General features: G+C 36.0%; 3 protein-coding genes across 8 annotated transcripts in view; all 3 read left to right on the top strand.

Moving 5' to 3' along the window:
* LOC145894912 (uncharacterized) overlaps window positions 1-23,397 on the top strand; it is a 425,937-nt gene that overhangs the window by 279,765 nt on the left and 122,775 nt on the right. For 5 of the 6 annotated variants that reach the window (XM_082983586.1, XM_082983589.1, XM_082983590.1 and 2 more), the window contains exons 58-59: window positions 10,549-10,710; window positions 11,720-11,881. In XM_082983586.1, the coding sequence (XP_082839712.1) occupies window positions 10,549-10,710; window positions 11,720-11,881 (324 nt within the window). The remainder of the gene's footprint in view (window positions 1-10,548; window positions 10,711-11,719; window positions 11,882-23,397) is intronic. The other variant, XM_082983587.1, reaches the window with a different exon arrangement.
* The window catches only part of LOC145894917 (uncharacterized), a 30,262-nt gene that overhangs the window by 3,391 nt on the left and 3,474 nt on the right, over window positions 1-23,397 (top strand). Inside the window, 16 exon segments of the mRNA XM_082983627.1 lie at window positions 197-2,010; window positions 2,083-2,247; window positions 2,542-2,697; window positions 2,780-2,935; window positions 3,214-3,267; window positions 3,531-3,686; window positions 4,380-4,538; window positions 4,717-4,878; window positions 5,077-5,244; window positions 5,589-5,642; window positions 5,910-6,062; window positions 7,246-7,407; window positions 7,586-7,747; window positions 7,967-8,134; window positions 8,249-8,302; window positions 8,462-8,617. Of these exon segments, the coding sequence (XP_082839753.1) occupies window positions 197-2,010; window positions 2,083-2,247; window positions 2,542-2,697; window positions 2,780-2,935; window positions 3,214-3,267; window positions 3,531-3,686; window positions 4,380-4,538; window positions 4,717-4,878; window positions 5,077-5,244; window positions 5,589-5,642; window positions 5,910-6,062; window positions 7,246-7,407; window positions 7,586-7,747; window positions 7,967-8,134; window positions 8,249-8,302; window positions 8,462-8,617 (3,899 nt within the window).
* Window positions 18,249-23,391, top strand: LOC145894921 (cleavage stimulation factor subunit 2-like). The gene is made up of 11 exons (XM_082983642.1): window positions 18,249-18,506; window positions 18,618-18,696; window positions 18,788-18,956; window positions 19,507-19,656; window positions 19,748-19,867; window positions 20,333-20,401; window positions 20,556-20,671; window positions 21,251-21,390; window positions 21,698-21,963; window positions 22,223-22,503; window positions 22,798-23,391. The coding sequence occupies exons 1-10, from the start codon at window positions 18,446-18,448 to the stop codon at window positions 22,337-22,339; spliced, it is 1,287 nt and encodes a 428-aa protein (XP_082839768.1). The 5' UTR covers window positions 18,249-18,445; the 3' UTR covers window positions 22,340-22,503; window positions 22,798-23,391.

Below are 23,397 nucleotides of genomic sequence, written 5' to 3'. Positions count from 1 at the left end.
CAGAGCCACAAAACTACTCCAACTACAAAAAACTAATTCCATAAAATGTGCTGATGCACCTTAGGCAACAAGAGTATTATAATTTGTGACATAAGTCACTGACACTATTTCCATATCAGGCAGTTTATGATGGCTTGATTTGTGAAAGTCTCAGCTTTAATCCAACATTGAAAATGTTTTTTGGCTTTAATTTCAGATCAGCAAAATGACATGAAAAGTTTGTTGTTTGAAGCAGCCAAAAAGCAATGCCAAACAAAGGGTTTTCTAACTTTAACCCAACAACAAATTGAAGTTTGTCCACTGGAAATCACAGATCATCCATCGAAAAAAGTTTACCCTTCAGGATTTCAACCTCCAAACAAGCGTAGAAAGAAAACAGTCATCCCACGATACAGCGACGAAGATGGACATTACAACAGGAGAAAAGATTATGAGACAATAGACTTAAAACAGGACAGTAAAGTATCAGTTGAACAACTGTTTGCAAGCGCGGAAATAGCAGCAAAAGATAGAAACCAGCCTCAATTTGCAAACATTGTAGCATTAATTGGACAACCAGGCGTAGGGAAAACCACACTATCCAAGGTTATTACTGAAAAGGCAATGAATGGTAGAATGAAGAATGTTGAAAAAACCCAATATTGTTTTTACATTTCTGTAAAAAACATTGACTTTGATACTCCCACAACATTTGTGAAATTTTTGCTTAACTATTCTTTGACAACCGACTTGTGCACTGAATCACCTATTAAAGAACACAAGGAAGAATCATTTCTTCGCCTACTAACCCATTCCAAAAATGTGTTAATTACAGTAGATGGACTCGATGAAGCTGCAACTGATTGAAAACTTAGATACAAAAAAGTGGTTTCCACAGACCGGAACAAACCTCTGCTTTATCTCTATGCTCTCATGAGGGGTGAACTGCTTCAAAATGCAAAGAAGGTTTTCACTTCTCGACAAAAGCATTTTTTTGATATTGAAGCAGAACACCGACCATTGTTTGTTGCTGAAGTTCTGGGTCTTAATGAAAAGTCACAAGAAAATCTTTGCAACCAGATTTGTGGAGATAATGGTGCTGATGTATGGAATGTCATAAAAAAAAATCCAAACTTTCTTTATTCTTGCTATGTCCCAGCAAAATGCATTTTTATTGCTTTCGTCATCTGGACAAGTCTTAGTGAGGGTGGTGATGGTCGATTTCACTCTCTTACTCATGTTTTTGCAAATGGATTCAAGTACTATTTTAAGCAGAACTTTGTTAGGGGCGAGAAAACAGAAATGGAAAGTTGCCAGAAAGAAAAATATAAGCAAGAATATTTGGGCAAAATGTGTGAATTGGCTTGGAATGGCTTTGAAAACAGAAAGTCTGTTTTTAGGGCAGCTGACTTTAAAGCAGTGGGCATTGAGCAAAGCACATTAACAGGGATTCTAGTTTCATTTGTGACTGAAGAAAATTGGAATATGACCATACTGAACTCTGAAATTATGAGCAACTTCTCACATTTGATTTGGCAAGAATATTTTGCTGCTTGTTACCTTGTCTTTTTTGCAAGTGTTGACGAGTTTTCCAAAATACTTCCCGAACTTAAAACAAACAGATGGGAAGTTGTTGCAAAGTTTGTTTTCGGACTTTGTAATGACAAGGTTAGTGAAGTTGCAAAAGTTTGTTTCAGTGACACAAATTGTAGAGAAATGACTGAAAAGAAAAACCTACTCAAGGAGTTCTGCCACGACCAACTACAAAAAACTGAAGTTGGGGGAAAAAAACTTTTGCAAATTTGCTCATGGTTACATGAGGTTGATGATGCAACATTTTACACAGACAATCTTCATTTGTTGCCAGAAACATTTATTTTAACAGGAAACATACTTCCAACTGATGCTTACAGCATTGGTTGTGTATTTAGTAATACAAAAAAGTCTCATAACATTCAAGTCTCAAAAAGTTGTAAATTTTATCATGGAAGTTTTGAAGTTTTGTTAGGCCAAACATGCCACAATATTCAGGTATAATAATATCTTAAGCAATAAAATCTGAGATAATCCAAGTATAAGTAAACTCTATCTTTTCATTGCCAGGACTTCTCAATCAGCCATAAAGTTACTATGCAACTTATACAGGATTTGGCCAAAACTTGCTCAGCAATTAAGGGACAGTTAATAGTTGATAACCAGGAAGAAGAATCATACGATGAATTTATCAAAAGATTTGCTAAACATTTTACACCAACTGACCAGACAAAAGTAAGTGAACTAGTTTTCAGGTAGATTTGAGATACATCATATTGTAGTTTTAACTATTACTCAGAAATACCTCAATTACAATGCATTTCATAATACATTATGTTAGCTATTTATCTACATTGAATGGTCATATTGAACATAAGTTTAAGCCTGTAAACAACAAAGTTGTTTGATTTTGTCATAACTGCAATGCTGTCGATGTGCAAATTACTTTGTTTTGTTCTAAATTATATTTTTGTGCTGCACTACTGTGTACATGTGCTTTATAACCACAATATATTATATTTATTCTAGTTACAATCACTGGTGCTGAGAGGTTTTACAGTTGATGATGAAAATGCAATAGCTTCATGTGCAAAAGTTGCAAAAAGTCTATCATTAAGTGGATGCAAAGTAAGCTGTACTTCAATGACACAACTTGCTACAGCTATATCCAAGCTTGATCAACCAGTAAGTTAAAAAAAAAATATTTCCTCATGCACTACAAAAAATATGTTCATTTAAATTTTTACGTTTGTTGTTTTTTAATTAGATGGACTCTCTTGATATCAGCAGACTTCCAATTTCAATATCTTGTCTACAATTGCTTTTAAACCATGTTAAAAAGCTGATTGTAACAAAGTTCAAAATATCACAAAAAGGAATTGAAGCATGTGGAAAAGTTGATGTGTTTCCAGATATAATAAAGGTAAAGTGACATTGCAATTAAACAAAATCTGCAACAATTATTAGGAATATATTTTTCTCACAAATATCCAGTTTAGTATTTTTTTATGAAAATTTATTTTATAAATCGAAATATACAGCAATTGCATGATTATTGTATGACCATGTTAGTAAAAGCATGTATGTAGCATAAAATATGTTTGTTTTCTTGATGGGTAAAAGAAATACAATTTTGGCTTAGTTGTTGCTTGTAGATCCAACGTTCATTTTTATGCTGTGGTAAATAAATATTTTTTTCAGGGTTCAATGTGGCCAGAAATATTGGTGAAAAAGTATATTGAATCCACATTTGAGGTTTGGAAAGTTTATTGTGTTATATTTTTGAAAATGTGCATTAACTTTATCTTTTCTTATAATGTTCGTTAGCTGTAAACAAATAGTTTTAATTACACCACAAAAAGTTAATGTGATAAAGTTTTATTTCCAGATTTTTAAACAAACTGTAATGTATTTTTTCGGTAGTTAAGAATAAGGTTGTTCTTTTTTGTGACTGCTTCAATTTACCTATCTAGTGGTAATTGCCCAAATCTCCACCAGACCTCTATGATTGTTCACAGGTTGATTCCATCCCAAATCAGCTAACAGTGGATGGTGATGAAGAAGCTTGTGCTTTGTCATTTGTTATTCATTTATTTCCTCCAACACTGAAACTTGCTATGGAAAATGTCAGTAACTTTGCAATCGAAGAAGTTGCGGGTGCAATAAAGCATATGGTTTGTGATATACATTGCCTTTATATCTTGTACATACAAACATGTGATGCTGACGCATTAATCGTAATTAAGCTTGTGATGTAACAGAATCACTTGTAAAGCATTCAACGTTCATTGTTTCTTATTCATTCTATGTTTGAGTGGCAACTGTATACGTGTTATACTTGGCATTAAAATTTGACATGGCAATTTACCCGCGACAATTAGAAAGTCTATCAACACAAGGCTAAAAGTCGTAACAGTTTGTATTTTTTGTGGACATGATATCAAAAGAAAACTGGGTGAAATGTATTTTAAGTAGGATTACATTTACAGCTTTGATGTTTAATCATCAGGGGCTCTGCGGCAACGTGTCTACATGTGTGCTAAGAGATCGATAAATCTCAGTTTTTTAAAAATATTTTCTCATTTTACAATAAGTTTTATATTGTCTGGGGGTTTGGCAGTTTATTAATTACACAAAATTAATAAAAATAACATAGCATGAATGCTGAGTATAAAACCTCAGCTAAATTAGTTGCCATTGCCATGATGTTCACAGAGGAAAGAACGTTAAGTAAAATTAAGGGCCAATTCCGGAAAAAGGATTGTTGCAGGAAAATAAAATTGTCATAAAAATCATTATATATTGTAGTGTTATTTAATTGGCGTCAATTTAAACCAGAATATACTTTGTTAATATTTCATATTCAGATTACTTCACTCACCCTAAGTGGTATTAAATTGGATGATGAAGCTGCATCTGCAATAGCATCAAGCGTTTACTTCATTGAAAACCTGACTCTGACTGGTTTTGCTCTTAATCCCATCGTGCGTAAAGTTGCTGATGCTTTGTTGGAATCTCAACATCAAGTAAGTTTTTGATTTTATTGACGTTGAAACTGATACTCAGGCCCTTCGAAAGCTCTTTTGAAACTTATACATGATATAAAGCTGATATATCAAAGAAAACAAAACCATAGGAAACATATTTATGTTTTGTGTGATAGCAAACATTTTAAACCAAAATGATTATTATTTTGTGTATTAGCTTACATCACTCACCCTTGATAACAACAAAACTGATGATGAAGCTGCATCTGCAATAGCATCAATTGTTCATTTGATCAAAAACCTGTCTCTGTCTGGTTGTAATATTGCAAGCCCGAGCTTGTGTAAAATTGTCGCTGCTTTATCAAAATCTCAACATCAAGTAAGCTAAATGTTTCAGATTTTGGTGAACATTTACTTTTTCTGTTAGTTTATGGTTTGACACACTTACATTTTGGAGTCTGTAGTTTTGTCATCCAACTGTAGTAAAAAGGACATAAAAACATGAGGCCCACTTTTTAAATAGTACATGGTACACAAAAATTATTTTTATGAAACTAAAATAGCATTAATCCGATAGATGGAGACTCTGGATATCAGTGGAAATCAAGTTTCAAACTCATTTCTGCAATTGCTTTCGAATCAAGCAGCATTCCACGTTTACAAGCTGATTGTAACAAAGTTTAGAGTATCAGAGAATGGAATTAAATCTTGCGGGAAGGTTGATCTGTTTTGTCATGCACCACAGGTATTTCTTCAAGTGTGTCAATGTAAGGAAGGAATAAAATATCAGCAACACTGAAATCTTAGAAACTGACAATGCATATATATGTGAAACCAATGTTTGGAGTACGTTCAACGAACTATATTGATCCAAAGCCTGTTTGCTTCAGAGAAATACTCATTACAGATTTATATAAAACCAATATTATGAATTATGTGAGCTACAGACAGATGGCCTCTGTTTCAACCTACTAGGTCACACCTAGCAGCAGTAATGAGACCCAATAGATCAAAGTAGTGGCCATCTGTATTCAGATAACATAAGATTTAGATTTGCATTCAACAAAACGTTGTCTGTTTGCCTTTTAGAGTTTAGAGTACCCTGGGACCCTTGTTGAAGTCTACATTAATACAGCATTTGAGGTTTGGTTAATGTTTCAAAATTAATTTGTATGTCAATAAATATTCTTCACTTCCTAAATACTTGTAAATGTGTTGTAAAGCATTGTATTGTTGTTTGCAAAAAAGTGTGTTGAGTAAGTTGCAGACTACAAATAAAAATTAAATATGCTCTAGCCAAACTCTTGCCATTATTTACATTTAATGACCCACATTTTTAATCAAGCAATAGGAAATATTTTGTTTTTCCAATAAAACTGATTTTTTACTAACTGGTTTTATCATTTTCAGATTGATTCAATTCCAAACCAGATTACAGTGGATGGTGATGAAGAAGCTTGTGCTTTGTCATGTGTCATACATTTATTTCCACCTACACTTGAACTTACTATGATTAGAGTCGATAACTTTGCAATCCAAGAAGTTAAATCAACAAAACAAAAGGTATTTCTTTTTAGTGAACAAGTTCATAAAATAAAAACAAGGTAGGGAGTAATTTGATATGTTTATAGTAGGGGGCTCTGCGACAACATGTCTACATGTGTGCTAAGAGATTGATAAATCTCAGTTTTAAAAAAATATTTTCTCATTTTACAATGGAAGCTAACTTATGTAGCCTTGTTATAGCAAACAAAACATATTATGACATGGAACCCAGTAGCAGATTTAATAAAAAGAAATAAAGGAGTCAACAACCACTTATATCATTTGAGAACCACTGGTTTACATCCATTTTTATGAAATCATTTTATTAAATGAGAGATTTTACTTTTGTGTGGTGTAAGAACACAAGTATTTTTATAACATGACATCTTATAGTGGAATTCGTTATATTATGCTTGAAGACCTAAGTTTTTTATTTATAGACCCCTAACAAGGGGTGGGGCAGTTCAAAAATTACACAAAATTAATAAAAAATAATATAGCATGAATGGTGAGAAACAAACTCAGTTGAATTAGTTGTCATTGCAATGATGGTCACAGAAGAAACATACTTGTTTTATTTTCCTGGAACATAAATAGTAGTGATGTGTTGCGCCGGATCCGGGTACCCGGACCCGGCCGGATATTGACCAATTTTCAATACCCGGACCCGTCCGGATAATACACTTAATTTAACCGGATAGTTGGGAAAGCATTTTTGTCCTAAAAGCGGACAAACATTTCGCAAATTACTCGTTTTTGGGACCCAGTCTGTTATATTCGCCGACGTAAAATTTTTCTGTTATTTGTTATTAAAGGTTTTCGTAACGTGTTATTCCATATTAATAAATGCCCACGTTTATTTGATCCACTCATGACAGGCTAACCTTAACATAGCATTCTGTTTGGCAATCAAACAATTTTGCCATAATACACGAATCGGTGTTAACAAACTGCCGGATCCAAATTATCCGGCCGGATTTGTTTAATAACTATCTGGATCCGGCCGGGCCGCATTATTTGGAACTGGGAACATCACTAATAAATAGAGGTAAAATTGTTATACTGAACGCCAATTTCTGCTGAAAAAGGCTTGTTGCAAAAATTTAAGATTGTAAATAAAATTAAGCATGTTTGTATTACAATGTTGCTTAATTGTAGTCAATTTGAATCGGAATATACTTTGTTAATATTTCATATTCAGATTACTTCACTCACCCTAAACGGTATTAAATTGGATGATGAAGCTGCATCTGCAATAGCATCAAGTGTTCACTTTATTGAAAACCTGTCTCTGTCTCATTATCAAATTGTTGGTCCCAGCATGTGTAAAATTGCTGATGCTTTGTTGGAATCTCAACATCAAGTAGGTTTCTGATTTTCTTGACATTGAAACTGATACTCAGGCCCTTCGAAAGCTCTTCTGAAACTTATACATGACATAAAGCTGATATATTAAAGAAAACAAAACCATAGGAAACATATTTATGTTCTGTGTGATAGCAAACATTTTAAACCAAAATGATTGTTATTTTGTGTATTAGCTTACATCACTCACCCTTAACAACAACAAAACTGATGATGAAGCTGCATCTGCAATAGCATCAATTGTTCATTTGATCAAAATCCTGTATCTGTCTGGTTGTAGTATTGCTGGCCCCAGCTTGTGTAAAATTGTTGCTGCTTTATTAAGATCTCAACATCAAGTAAGCTAAATGTTTTGTATTTTGGTGAACATTTACTTTTTCCGTTAGTTTGTGGTTTGACACACTTACATTTTGGAGTCTGTAGGTGTGTCATCCAACTGCAGAAAAGAGAAAAAAAAAATTCTGTAAAGAGAATTAAAAACATGAGCCCCCCTTGTTACATAGTACATGGTATATAGAAATAATTTTCACAAAACTACAATAGCATTAATCTGATAGATGGAGACTCTGGATATCAGTGGAAATGCGGTTTCATATTCACTTCTGCAATTGCTTTCGAATCAAGCAACATCACATGTTAACAAGCTGATTGTAACAAAGTTCAGAGTATCAAAAAATGGAATTAAATCTTGTGGAAAGTTTGATCTGTTTGGAGATTTGCCTCTGGTAAAGTGCTGCAACCTAAAGGACTAAAACTTTGACAATATTTCAATCTTTTTCATTTGCCCAAAGTTTAACTTGATTCATATACTTATAAAATCCATGTTTGTGTTTTTTTAGAGTTCAGTGGATCCCAAGATGTTGGTCGAGAAGTACATGGAATCAGCATTTGAGGTTTGAAAACTTGTAATTCTTATGATTTTAAAAAACTTTTTTCAATTCATTGGGTGTTCTTTGTTCAAATGTTTCTTCCTGTTATGAAACTTACAATAGAATCGTTAAATACATTAGTGTTTGCACATGATAAAATCAGTCTTCTTAAATTGTTTTCAGTTTGATTCCATCCCCAACCAGCTAACAGTGAATGGTGATCACGAAGCATTTGCTTTGTCATGCGTCATACATTTATTTTATCCAACACTGGAACTTACCATTAGAAATGTCAGTAACTCTGCAATCCAAGAAGTTGTAGGTGCTATAAAACATAAGGTAAGTATTTTTTGTGGATAAGTTACAAAAAGAAAACCAGACAAAAAGTATTGCAACATGCTATTGCAAAACAGTGACCACTGAATTTGATTGAGCATAGGCCTTTTATTAAAACGTGCGTTTTAGTTTTCAGTAACATGTTACACAATCCGTCTTTTGTTGCCAAAGTTGCGCCGACGCAGACATTGGTGGTTTGTAAAGCTGGATCACAAGTAACAGTGATTTAATAATACGCCTAATTGGCTGACCACATAAAAAAGCTTGTTTGCGATTTACCAGATTCGATTGGGAAAAGCTATTAAAACTATGGCGCACGCACCAACGCAAACATGCGTTTCAGTTTCGGTAACGTAACGCAGTTACACATACCGTGTTATATTGAAAAAATAGCGCAGATGCAGGCATTGGTAGTTTGTAAAGCTGGATCACAAGTAACAGTAATACAAAATCACAACATTGGAAGAAAATTCCGTAAAGATATTTGAAAACTCCCCTTAATTAAAAAACCTGAAAGGGCGAATTCAAAAATAAGTTGGTTTATTCCTTGCAATGCCATTCATTGGGTCTCGTGGCATTGTAGGCATATAACTGCCACCTAGGTCACAAACGTGTTACTAAGTTGGAGCCATGTGTAATTCGGGTTCTTTCTCTAACTGACTGAGCTACCGGAGCTAAACGATTTAATTCACCAACTGATTGTTCTGCCTCTGTGACGTCATAATTGATACAATGATGTATTGTGGACATAAAAACTGATTCCAGCAATTTTTCATTTGTTTCAGATGACGTCGTTGGATCTTGATTGGAACAAAGTTGATGATGAAAGTGCATCTGCTATTGCTTCATGTATTCAGTGGATTGAGAATCTGTCTCTGGGGAATTGTAAGATGACAAGTGGTAGAATCTGTAAGATTGCAAATTCCATATCACAACTTAAGAAACCAGTAAGTTGTATGTTAGACCAGTGGTTTCCAAACTTCTTAGGGCAGTGTTTCCCAACCGGTGGTACGCGACGACATTCCAGGTGGTACGCGAGCACCTTTTCGTAATTAGCGGATATATTTCGAATTGAAAAAACCGTGATCCCAAAATGTTTGTTACTTCATCCCCTAGGTTACTTTGTAACACTCAACTAGGTGGTACGCGTCGAAATTGTTTTACCTCCAAGTTGTACGCAACCACAAAAAGGTTGGGATTCACTGTCTTAGGGTCATGACACTCTTGGATGATTTGGAATCGTTCGCCAAACCTAATTTTATTATGTTTAAGATAAAGTGATATTAAAACAAAAATACTGGTTACACTACTTTGGTTTGAAATCTGTCATAATTTTGGTCGAATCTAAAAGTGTTTTGTCGACAAAAGCGTTCCGCACTAATGATTACTATTTGACATGACCTTTTTGCCCGAACATTCAAACTTCTTCTGGATTTGTAGTACAAAATATTGATAAAAACTTTGTTAGTAGTGTAAGCAATCAAAACTATGCCGCACGCACCACCATAAAATATGCGTTTCAGTTTTCGTTGACGTAACACCGTTGCACAAAACGTCTTTTATTAAAAATAGTGAAGGCAAACGATTAAGGTTTAACAAAATTGAAAAATCCTACACAATGTTTGTACACTCCCCTTCATTAAACCCCAGAAGAGCAAATTCAAAATCTTCAATAAGTTTGTTTATTTCTTGTAAAAAGCCATTTGATTTTTTGGGGTCTCGTGGCATTGCAAGCATGTCACACCTACCAATGTTACAAACATGTTACTAAGTTGGAGCCATGTGTAAATCGGGTTCTTTCTCTAACTGACTGAGCTACCGGAGCTCAACGATTAAATTCACCAAGTGATTGTTCTGCCTCTGTGATGTCATAATTGATAACAATGATATTGTTGACATAAAATCTGATTCCAGCAATTTCTCATTTGTTTCAGATGACGTCGTTGAAACTTGATTACAACAAAGTTGATGATGAAAGTGCATCTGCTATTGCTTCATGTATTCAGTGGATTGAGGATCTGTCTCTGGATGGTTGTAAGATGACAAGTGGTGGAATCTGTAAGATTGCAAATTCCATATCACAACTTAAGAAACCAGTAAGTTGTATGTTAGACCAGTGGTTTCCAAACTTCGTAGGGCAGTGTTTCCCAACCGGTGGTACGCGACGGCATTCCAGGTGATACGCGAGCACCTTTCCGTAATTTACGGATATATTTCGAATTTGAAAAATCATAAAGGATCCCGAAATGTTCGTTACTTCATCCCCTAGGTTACTTTGTAACACTCAACTGGGTGGTACGCGTCGAAATTGTTTTACCTCCGAAGTTGTACGCAATCACAAAAAGGTTGGGAATCACTGTCTTTAAGGTTATGACACACTTGGATGATTTGGAATCGTTCGCCAAACCTAACTTTATTATGTTTGAGAAGAAGTTTTATTAAAACAAAAATACTGGTTACACTACGTTGGTTCGAAATCTGTCATCATTTTGGTCGAATGTAATAGTGTTTTGTCGGCAAAAGCGTTCCGCACTAATGTTTACCATTTCACATGACCTTTTTGCACGAACATTTAAATTTCTTCTGGGTTTATATTATAACAGGTTACATAATATTGATAAAACTTTGTTGGTAGTGTAAGCAATTAAAAGTATGGCGCACGCACCACCGCAAAATATGCGTTTCAGTTTTCGTTGACGTAACACAGTTGCACAAACCGTCTTTTATTGAAAAAATAGTGAAGGCAAACGATTAAGGCTTCACAAAATCGTAAAATAGGAAAATTCCTACCCAATATTTGTACAGTCCCCTTCATAAACCCCAGAAGGGCCAATTGAAAATCTTCAATAAGTTTGTTTATTTCTTGTAATAAGCCATATGAATTTATTGGGTCACGTGGCACTGCAGGGCATATAACTGCGACCAAAGTCACAAACGTGTTACTAAGTTGCAACCATGTGTAATGCGGGTTCTTTCTGTAACTGACTGAGCTACCAGAGCTCAACGATTAAATTCAAGTGATTGTTCTGCCTCTGTGACGTCATAATTAATACAATGATATTGTTGACATAAAATCTGATTCCAGTAATTTTTGATTTGTTTCAGATGACGTCGTTGAATCTTGGTAACAACACAGTTGATGATGAAAGTGCATCTGCTATTGCTTCATGTATTCAGTGGATTGAGAATCTGTCTCTGTGGGGTTGTGAGATGACAAGTGGTGGAATCTGTAAGATTGCAAATTCCATATCACAACTTAAGAAACCAGTAAGTTGTATGTTAGACCAGTGGTTTCCAAACTTCTTACGGTCACACACACTTGAATAATCTGGAATCGTTCGCCACACATAACTTTATTCTGTTTAAAAAAACAAAAGTCGAAGTAAGACAAAAGTACTGGTTGCACTACCTTGGTTTGAATTTCAATCGTCATTTTGGCAGAATCAAAAAACAGTCCAAAGCGTTCCGCACCAATGATTACCATTTCACGATAACTTGTAACACGATCATTCGAACTTCGTCTGGGTTGGTATTACAACAGGTTACATCGTATTAATGGAAAATTTGTTAGCAGTATTTTCTCACAAATTACAATGTTGAATTCAAAGTCCGAAGTATTTCATCAGAACTTCAAACACCGGCCTTTTCACGCTGTTTGCTTTTTCTGAAATATCTACCGATTTTAATTACTCTTGCGCTAATCAGCACCAAATTCTTAAAAAAAGAAATTTTATTTTAAATCTGTTGAGCGGAAAGTGGTTTGGCACTTGATTGAAAGTGACGTCACCTCCAATGCAAAAAGCGTGACAAGGTCTCTGTTTGAAGATGCGTTTCAGTTTTCGGTAGCGTAACGCGGTTACAATACGGCAGACGGAGACATTGGTAGTTTGTAAAGCTCGATCGCAAGTAACAGTAATACTAAAGCTCAACATACGAATACGAATATTCTTTGAACATATTTGTACACTCCCCACAATAAAAAAACCTGAAAGGGCGAATTCAAAAAAAGTTTGTTTATTCCTTATAATAAGCCATTTGATTTTATTGGGCCTCGTGGCATTGCAACCATATAACTGCGATCAATGTCACAAACGTGTTACTAAGTTGGAGCCATGTGTAATTGGGGATGACACCTTCCATATTGCATCATATGATACCAACACGCATAGTCGTATACAGGTGGAGGGGGTACAAGAGGCCCACGCTCCCAAGCAATTCCTTTAGCTGGAAAACTCATATGAAAAAAAATCATTCTTTGTCTGCAAAGAATTTTGTCTTGTCGTATTCAGTGAAAAAAAATTTTGTTCGAAGTTTATTCAAGCATTTTTAATCAATTTTTGAACTTTGCGGTAAAATTTATTTAATCGACGTTTTGCCGTCATGCAATCGACCTTCTGTATGAAAAAGTGCGTGAGTGTAAACAACGCGAGGAAGCGCGAAAAAACATAATAAATTGGGGGTGGGATGTAGCAAGCCGAAAATGCGCATCAACGTACAACCACACATCTCCACAAGAACACTGGACAATCAGAGTAAAGCCTATGACGTTCCATATTTTTTCTCTTTCAATTGCTCGTGCACGAAACTTACAAATTCAGTGTATCGCAGAAGCTGCAACACTTTCATTGACGTAATTTAAAACAAACAGAATGTAAACAATGGCGTAATTTAACACAAATATTTACCAACTATAAGATAAAAACATTATAATCTGTGATGCCTTGGAAGTTTACTAGGTGCCGATAAACTGGAGGAAAAAATGTTTGCTTTTTAACATTCAGTGCCAATTCAGGTGCATTTATTCGATAAACATCCGTTTGGAATAATCTTTATTTTATCCAAAACTGTCGTTTCTCCAAATTCACCTGCATCCGCCACAAGTTGCGACGTTGCTGTAACCGCGGTTGGCCACGTTGCGTTTGTGTTTCTTTTACGTTGTTCGTCGGGCGCGGCCAAGTCTCGTCAATGTATACGCCGTCGCAATCATGTACGATCTTTAAGACGTGAAACCAAAGCACGCTGTATAACAGGCGTGCGTTCAAACACCTGGAGGCCTTGCAAAATATATAGCAACACAACCTTTCGTCACCTTTAAGCGAGGAATCTTGGTTTCGCCGCAGAAACGAACGAGGGTGGCCATTCGCTAAACGCACTTTGCACATTACCAACCTCCTGTTTTAAGCCTCTTCCTCTGAAACTAAGGTTTCCGCTCACAATGCACGCACTACAGCACGCTTGTGGGTCATGGGGTTCGCGAACCGAGAGGACAGATACCTGTCGGAATGAGTCAGTTACCAGTATATGCTTGTGCGGAGAGGTCTCCGGTTCTCTATTTGAATGGAAACATCAAAAAATGATATCACCCCGACGTATTCACGTTCTATTGTGAACTCGATACTCGTTTCAATGGAATTCAGGTGTTCAAGCAGAGATGCCACGTCCAATCGACTCCATATTTAAGCATTATCTTCCAAAGTAAAAGCAAGAAAACTATGGTGCACGTGCCAACGCAAAACACACTTTTAAGTTTTTTAGTAAGATAGTGCAATCACAAAAACAAGCAATTGTAAAACACTGCTTTTCGTAAAAATGTACAAGCAATGAAGCAATTATAATTAGTGAGTTGCAGACAGTAGTGCACACAAAATAAAATAATCTATGTCTGGCTAAATTGTCTGGCTGCACAGATGAGACCCGATAGGTCGATGTTTTTAATATTTTACCAGCAGTTATGTTTGTTCTAAACATTTAATGTCACATTTGTCTGAACTAATTTCCTAATTCAAGCTTTTATTTCCAGATAAGGAAGTTGGATCTTTCGTACAATGACACACATGGTGATGCGGCAGAAACCTTACTCAAGTGTGTTCACAATATACAAGATGAACTTATAGTCACTAATTTGTCGACAGATAAAGACTTCGAAGAGAGATTTCGGAACCTGCCAGAGCCTGTAAATATAAAAACTATTTGTTCCACGTACAAACTGTCATTGCTATTTGATACTAACACGATAATAATATGTTTACCTCATGGGTTGTCTTGTATTAAGGCTTGTGTCATGTGCAAGCCTCAGGTTGCCACCACTGGGTTAATATAAAGAAAGTCCGCATCACCCAATACCTACCATGAAATAATTTTAAATCACAACAAAACTTTCACCAACACTACTGTTATTATAGTTAAACGATGTATGAATAACAAATCCGTTGTATTGTAGAAGAAGAAGTTGAAAATTTGGTAAGAAGTGAATCTCTAACTCCTACTCTCCACTTCAATCCATCCCTTATATTTGGGTTTAACAAATGCAAGTAAATATGATTGATCGATTGGAATTATTTTGTGGAGATCAACTCCCTCCTAAACCTGTAAGAAGTTTTCTTAATGACGTTTCATCGATAAAACGTGAAGTTTGAATATTTCCATTACGCTTGTTAATTGTGAACCATTGCCTTCAAAACCCGGAAAAATCTCTTGCTTTACTGGCGTATTTCCTGCAAATGTTACACTACAAGGTGGTGCTTTAGAGTCTGTCTCCTTTTTTTAGAGTTGCATGTTAAGGAAACCATTGTTTGGTTAAGGGCCACGTCCGACGATTTGTTTCAACAATCTCAACTGAGTTATAGTACCAGAAGCGTTTTAACATTTTCACTTTAAATATTAGTTTTACCGTAGTTTTTTGTGCTTGCGACATTTTTAGTGGTCGGTTGTTCCTTCAGTACAACTTGGTTTTCAACAAACCATACGACGTAAGATGCTTGCAAATTTACATTTATCAAAAGTCATGTACGGCATTTGGAGTTCACAAAAATTTATTTTGACCTCAAGTACAAATAAAACTTTCCAACGCAGTTACTTGAACTGTAACCGTTGATAATTTCCCGCAACTCTGTATCGAGGTTAGTGTGGAAGTAACGATTATCGTTTCATGTCAGTAAAGTTGGAAACGAAACTTTTGATGATCGAACTTCACAAAATACCACATAAATATTATGAAACCTTGTAAATATTCTTCACATTTTTCTGTGCTTTATCCAACTTCTGTGTGTTATTTGTATTTACAATGTACGTATCAATACCGTTTGTCTCCATAACTCTCATTTTTACTTCTTTGCCAAACTTATAAATGCGTCTCTATGTATCTGGTTTCCTTGAAATTGTCGCCAAGTTTTACTGTTTGTGTTGCTTACAATCAAGGACGTCTTTGAAACACGAATATTTTTGTCTCCTGCTCTGAGTTTCGTCTTTACTTCTCTCTTGTGTAAATCCGTCAACAGAGGTTTATCGTACAAAGTTATCCGCCTTCCTAACAATTTTGAACGACAGATTTTGTGACAATACTTTTACTTCCGCACTAAACATTACTTTCAACATTTACGTGCGACTTATATTAATTTTAGACTGATTACAATCGAGTATTTCCACATTACATTGTTTTCTGATACATTATGTCGTGAATTCTTGCAACCCTTTGTTGGTTTTTGAACGAAGATTTTTTTATGTTCGTAACTAAAATGTCTGATGACGAGAACAACCGATCTTCCACCAACTACGGTTCGGTTTTATGGGCGCACGTTTTTTTTATATTTACTTCAAACAAATCTGTATCTATCTATGGGTTTGATGAAGTTATAGCGGTTGGAAGTGGAAGGTTTATGTTGTAAATATTTGAACATTGAATGTTGGTTTTTGTGCAATCGCTATTGTGAATCATTGCTGCTCGATGTCGCCACCCAGCGCTTAACCGGAGCTGTCAATTACTTATGGGGAATCCCCGACGTATGTTGTACTTCTTGTTTTTTTCAATACAAAGTGCTTACGGTTGGGAAGTAATATTTGAAAAGACATCTGTTAAGTTGTATTGAAATGTGGGTTACATTGTGCAAGCTAGCACCGTGATACGACCGACGTTCATTAGGTTTGTTTTTCAATGTTTAAGTGTTGATTTGCCCGATGTCACCCAATACATTTTTCTTTTTACCACAGCGATATTCGTAACCCGGGTATCCTGGCTTTCTGCTTGATAAGCTTGACTGACGTCACCCAACATTATTTTTACCCGATGTATTGATTAGCACGACATCTAGTGTAAGTTTGTGGAAAAATATTTGCCGGTAAATGTCGCTTTTATCGACTGTGACTAAAACAAACCTGCCAATCATGCCTTTGCATGAAACATTGTCACTTCCTGAGGTTATTTATTACAACAATATCACCAAGAATAGGGGGTGAAATGTTTCAGTGTCTCCGGTACTTTTCGGGAATAAAACTAGGAACAATTGGAGTTGGCTACAAATACTGCCTTTGGTTGAGTGTGTTGTGTTGTATACTTTGTAGCGTGAAAGCGGTAATAGATTAAAAACTTCTTTATAGTTGTAGTCGCAAGGTGTGTTGAAAAAATTAAAGGTGGGTGTGAAACTTAACACTTGTAGTGAAATTTTGAGTTACCCTCGTGCTTTCCGCCGCCTTCGGAATCTTCTTCGATCGACGGAAGAAATTTGAAGAGAACTACTTTTATGGTGGCAGAAAGAAGTCACCAGTAAGTCCAAACATAAAATTGATATTCCTCTGAAGTCCACGGTAAAGAAGTAGTTTTACCAACATCGTGTGTGACGCAGTTAGAAAGGTTGCGTTTCATAACCAATGTTTTTTATACGTAAACTTTGAAGTCTATCAAAGGTACAAGAATGTAAGCCTTCACTAAGAAAACGGATGGTTGTGTATTTTTGGCCTGCACTGGTTTTCAAAATATGAGCGTGAATAGGAATATGGGTTTTCAATTCAATTATTGGTTTAGAATTAGTAATTGGTAGAGGTATAAATGAAGCTTACCCTTGTTAGAGAGTTAATATCAGTAATAGAAATTATAGTAACTAGTTACAGTGCTGCCCGGTCAGACCCATTTCGTTGCGATATACTTTATAGGTCTTTAAAAACGCAATGGTAATGTGATCTAAATGCTCTAAGCCTAATCTACGCCAATTTTTAAAAAAATCTATGGCCCGGAACATTATTAAATTGGTACTTCTATGCAGAGCCGCAAATGCTCGCAGTGTACGCTTTGACGAACGGAAAATACTACTACACCGGGTCACGAAGTTGTTTCCAAACCTGATCTACACATAAGTATGTGTAAAACAGAAATCTCTGCAAATTTTAATGATTAGGCGTGAGCAGGGCCACCGCCTGTTATTTTTGTTCATAAATTTGAGTTGAAATACTACACAAAATCGTAGCTTTAATATTCGCACAGATTTCTGTGTTACGTAGACTTATATGTGGATCAAGTTTGGAAAAAAATTTGTGACTCGGTGTAAAAGTATCTTCCTTGACGAACAATGCTGGGATTCACACAGCGTGACCGCGGTCAAACCCATTTCGTTGCGATATACTTTATAGGTGTTTTAAGAATGCAATTACATAAGTATAGATATTGTTTTATAAATATTGGAGATTTTGTTGATTAATTTTGTTACGAGTTAATTTATAATTTGTATGAACACAATCGTCGTGTTCACTCATGCGTGAAATAATTTCGCTTTTAACCAATTTCCATTTCGCCGAAATAACGCTGTTGCTGCGGCGTGTGTATGCAAATGCAGGTGCTTCGTTTTATTAGATTGGGTGAAATTAGGACTTTATAATAAAATTTTAGCTTAAAGAAACGCGCACCTAATATTGGACTACCATGTATTTGTTATTAACTACTGACTAGTACTTCGTATGAGAAATTGCCAGTTTCCACCAAACCAATAGTCGCGATCAGCAGGAAAGTGTGCGTTTACGTTGTTTATTTTGTACTTTAGAAGACTCGAATGGCAGAAAACGATAATGTTCGGCTTAAGAGACCGTGATCCAGTCGACTACGAAAGATCTGTCCGATCCGTATTTGGTAAGTATTGTGGACTCCGTGTATATTACATATATCTTATATTCATGCATTTTTCCTCTGTTAGTAATGTCGGTTTTTTTACAGTAACGGTTGACATAAAATTGTTTTCAGTTGGAAATATACCTTATGAGTCAACAGAAGAGGAGCTGAAAGATATTTTCAATGAAGTTGGCAACGTCATTAGTTTTCGGTATGTGCTTTTTTGTATGTTGTGTATGCAGGCATTTGCAAGAGTATAATCAGACTCATGACTTTATATTGTTATGTTTATATCAATGCAGCCTTGTATTTGATCGTGAGTCTGGCAAACCAAAAGGATATGGATTTGCTGAGTATCAAGATCAAGAGACTGCCATGAGTGCGATGAGAAATCTTAATGGAAGGGAGTTACACGGCCGACCACTGAGAGTTGATCATGCAACAAGTGAAAAGAACCGCAATAACTTTCAGGTATGGGTAATTGCTGTTAATCACACTGAGTGTTGATGTACACTGTACTCTTTGCAATTATATATATATACTGCAACATTAATTCGATGTCTGATGCAATTTAACCTAATCTTGTTTTGCCTTTGGAACATTTTCATCCAGATATTTAGCTATATTATGCATTGGGTCTTGTCATTTTGAATTTACATGTGGATTGAAAATAAATTTCAGCGAAAAATAGTTTTGGAGAAAATGAGGGCAAATAACCAGTGATGTCAGTCTTATGCAAATAAAACTTGCAAACTTAAAGAATAAATAGTCCTTGTAGATTTATAATTACTGTGTAAGTGCAGTGAATCATTCCTCATGCATTGTTCGAGTAAAAGTTTGAGAACCAAAGCATTAGCTAGGTCACCACCATAGGTATGTATTTATGCATGGCAGACGAAACGTCAGGAAAATGAAGGATGATAATTTATGTCAGGAGAGGAGTTCTGTTTAAATTGTAGTGTGCCTGACAGCAATATCAACACAATATTTATGATGTCCAATCATTGTGTTTTGTTCACAGGAAGAAGTAAACCACTTCAGGGCCATGGGTCCCCCAGTGGAGTCGGAATACGGGGAACCAACTCCATCTCAAGATGCCCCAGAAGCTATCAGCAAGGCTGTTGCAAGCCTCCCCCCTGAACAAATGTTTGAGCTCATGAAACAAATGAAGGCAAGAGAATTTTTCTTTTTGTTTTTTTATTCAGAATTAATCTTTGGATATATATGTCTTAAAACTTTGAAATATTTTTGAACTATTGTAGCAATGCATTCAAAACAACCCAGTAGAGGCCAGAAACATGCTGCTTCAAAACCCACAACTGGCATATGCTTTGTTGCAAGCTCAAGTTGTCATGAGGATTGTGGATCCAGAAATTGCCATGGTAACGAAACCACAGCTCCAATAAAATAATCAGAGGAAATACAACTAAACATATTTGCTGAATTAAAAATAATAATGTTGAAACAATGAAAAAAACTGTCTAGGAAACTTTCATTTCAGGTTAAAATCTTTCAGACTTCTTTAATTAGACATATATATTTCGCTTCGTTAAAAGCATCATCAGTGTCTATAAAAGCAAATTAAGAATTAGGTTCAAATAAAATAAAGTAAAGGCTCTCCACTGCCTCACAACACGCCCTTTACACAACTAAAAACCTGCCACATGCAACGGGTGGAAGCGTTGAGAAGATAAGATAAGGACACATGAAAAAGGTGGAAATCTTCTGGGCCAAATTGCAACAGAATGGGAAATGATTCCCAGAATCAATTCTCAAGCACAATGAAAAAAATATTTGATTGTTGTTTATTTGTTGTTGTTTTTTGCCTACTTCACTTCTACATGAAGAAAATGCTGCACAGACAAAATCCAGTTCAACCTCTCATTCCAGCATCTGAAGGTCCTCGATCAGAGTCTGTAAGCAAAATTTTGTCACCAAAGTTTTCTGTTTGCTTTTAAGAAATGTATTTTGTCTTAAGCAATGGAAGAAATGTATTTGTCATTATCACTATCCACAGCTAATTTATATGATATGTTTCATAAATTGATCCAATTATTGTAATGATTGTAGGATGCAAGGCCCAATGGCAGTCCACTGCCTGGGCTCGGAGGTGGCCGGGATGGTGAACGTATGAGAGAGCCACCACCTGGTAGGGGACACCCAATGGAAGTTGGTCCAGGAGAGAGGTGGAAATTTACGTGTTTAATCTGGTAGTGATACTATGCATCTGCAAAGAGTTTTCCATGGCCTATTATGTTGGACATAGAAGGGCATTATTTGACCTGAGAAATTCTTCTTTACTATGGTATCTTTTTGATATTTTTTATAAACAAGAATGTAGGAGTGGGCAACTTTTTCCGCTTGTGGGCCAAAAAGTATAAAAAATTTGGGATTGGACCACATGAGTACATGTGTACAAAGAGATTTTACACAACAATTTATAAACTAACAGACTTGCAGTCATTAATGCTTAAAAGCTGTAACTGAAAAGCATACAAAAAATGGCAGCCAGATCCAACAGTGATTTTACCCAAGGACCGAGTTTGCTCATATCCGACATAAATGAACAATAAATTTGGTGAAGTTGCGTGGACACTGATCAACTATTGGTTGTATTAAGTCTGGCAAACATAAAATTGACAATGGAAAATGTATACTTATAGATAATATTTGCCACAGTTAAAACATCATGGTTCTGTAAAATTTTCTGATGTTGGAAAAAACATGCTATGATGTTTAAAACTAATAAACATTTTACAATTCAGAGGTCCAAGAAGAATGGAGGTGGACATGCGAGTTATAGAAAGTGTGCCCGTGGATCATGGCATGGGCGATCCGATGGATCGTCACAGACCACCACATATGGATGAAGGTTTTGGTCGAGGATTTCCACCCAATCCAAGAGGTAGAATGACCACATTCTTACATGGAGATTAGTTGTGAAAATCAATTAGTTCTTGTCTTCATTTGTTTAAGAAATGCAAAGGTCAAAAATACACAGACAAATTTTGCGCTACCTGTGTCCAATTAGTGTTTCTAAAGCAATGTGTTTTTACACTAAAATGGGCCACTGACTGGAAATCATGAATATAATTATTTTCTGGTGCATTTTACAAGTACTTTGCTGACTACTGTGACACTAACGTCAAGAGGGTGTCTGCAGGTCTTACAGTTTGTAGCACATGCTGTTAATTTGTAATTGTTTCCACTAGATGAGCGGGGCTTCGCCGATCGTGGGCCCCCAGAACGCGGTAGCTCGCATGAACGAGGGCGTTCGTCTCTGGAACGAGGATTGTCTCCGAGAGATCATCCGATGGATCGTGGAGGAAAACCTCCGATGGATCGTCCAGGAATGGGTGGGGATCCTGCACGACACCCTCCGCCACCACCGGAAAGAAGCGATCCAAGAAAAGGAAGACCTTCCCCTGCTCAGGAGGACGCCCCTATGGATCCATCTGCAGAACAGGATCAGGAAAAGGTTTGTTGTTGCATTGTGATACAAATCGGAAGTTCGATTATTGTGGAAATCAACTGAAGTTCTGTATTTGTATATGTACAAAAAAGTCTGCCCACAATCAATCTTAGACACATGCCCAAATCTAAAAACAACTTTGGTCAAATTGTGAATAAAATGTGTAGTTTTGTGGTCAATGTTTTCGTTCACTTTTAACACTTAAAAAGTCAATCAAATATATATTAGGATAAAAGGTTGAACTTTTGCCATCATGTATTTCCAGGCTGCTCTGATCATGCAAGTCCTCCAGTTAACTCCAGAACAGATCCGGATGCTCCCTGATGAGCAGAGGCGCAGCATCCTTGCTCTCAAGGATCAGTTGCAAGGAGGAAGGCCATGAAGATCGTTGCCACAGAAACATTCTTTCTTTTTGAGAAAACTGCAAGTTTCAGATGTAGTTGTCGTGGATGCGACGGATTTGGTTCCAATGCCATTTACATGTTGGTGCCGATTAAAACGTATCAACTGTTTGTTTTACAACTATAACCATGGGTCAGTTGTATGGTGAGTTCGATGCCATTATTTTGTCGTGCAAAAAATTTTAAGTGGATTTAATTTTACAGCTGTATTTAAACAACAATTTTAGGAAAAGTCAATAGGGTGGCATCGGGCAAATGTAAATGTAAAATATTTTGTTTGTATTTTTATCGACTACGTTAATGTGTATTTATTCATATCGTTGTTTGGTTTCAAATATTTCCAAGGCCTCACTTCCCAGGTACGAATCCTTTTAATTGGCTAATGTGGTTAATTGCATAGGGCTCGTAAATTCTGAACCATAGGCTATCCTTTTTTAAGAAAATACTTCAGCGAATCACATACCGCTCAACACATAATTGCACAAAATTTACGGGCTGACCACATAAAAAAGCTTGGCAAGTTTGCAATTTACCGGATTCGATTGGGAAAAGCTAATAAAACTATGGCGCATGCACCACCGCAAAACATTCGTTACAGTTTTGGTAACGCAGTTACTCATTCCATATTTTATTGCAAAAATAGCGCAAACGCAGGCATTGGTTGTTTGTAAAGCTCGATCACTCACAAGTAACAGTAATACAAAAGATCAACATAGGAAAATTTCTGATAGAATATTTGTACACTTAACAAACCTAGAAGGGCTAATCCATAACTTTAATAAGTTTGTTTATTTCTTGTAATAAGCCATTTGATTTTATTGGGTATTGCGGCATTGCAAGCATATAACTGTGACCAAAGTCACAAACGTGTTACTAAGTTGGAGCCATGTGTAATTTGGGTTCTTTCCCTAACTGACTGAGCTACCGTAGCTCAACAAATAAATTTACCCCGTCATTGATCTGTCTCTGAGACGTCATAATTGATACAATGATATTGTTGACATAAAAACTGATTCCAGGAATTTTTCATTTGTTTCAG

Source organism: Ascidia mentula, chromosome 3, assembly GCF_947561715.1.
Source record: "Ascidia mentula chromosome 3, kaAscMent1.1, whole genome shotgun sequence".
Classification (NCBI taxonomy): Eukaryota; Metazoa; Chordata; class Ascidiacea; order Phlebobranchia; family Ascidiidae; genus Ascidia; species Ascidia mentula.
The sequence above is the reverse complement of the archived record's forward strand: the minus strand, read 5'-3'. Positions and strand labels throughout refer to the sequence as shown.

What these genes read in the sequence shown, in the direction of transcription:
- LOC145894921 (XM_082983642.1), top strand. Translation starts at nt 18,446, where the DNA reads ATGTTCGGCTTAAGAGACCGTGATCCAGTCGACTACGAAAGATCTGTC. An exon ending in AGAACCGCAATAACTTTCAG is followed by an intron (nt 18,957 to 19,506) that starts GTATGGGTAATT and finishes TTTTGTTCACAG; the next exon opens with GAAGAAGTAAACCACTTCAG. An exon ending in ATTTCCACCCAATCCAAGAG is followed by an intron (nt 21,391 to 21,697) that starts GTAGAATGACCA and finishes TGTTTCCACTAG; the next exon opens with ATGAGCGGGGCTTCGCCGAT.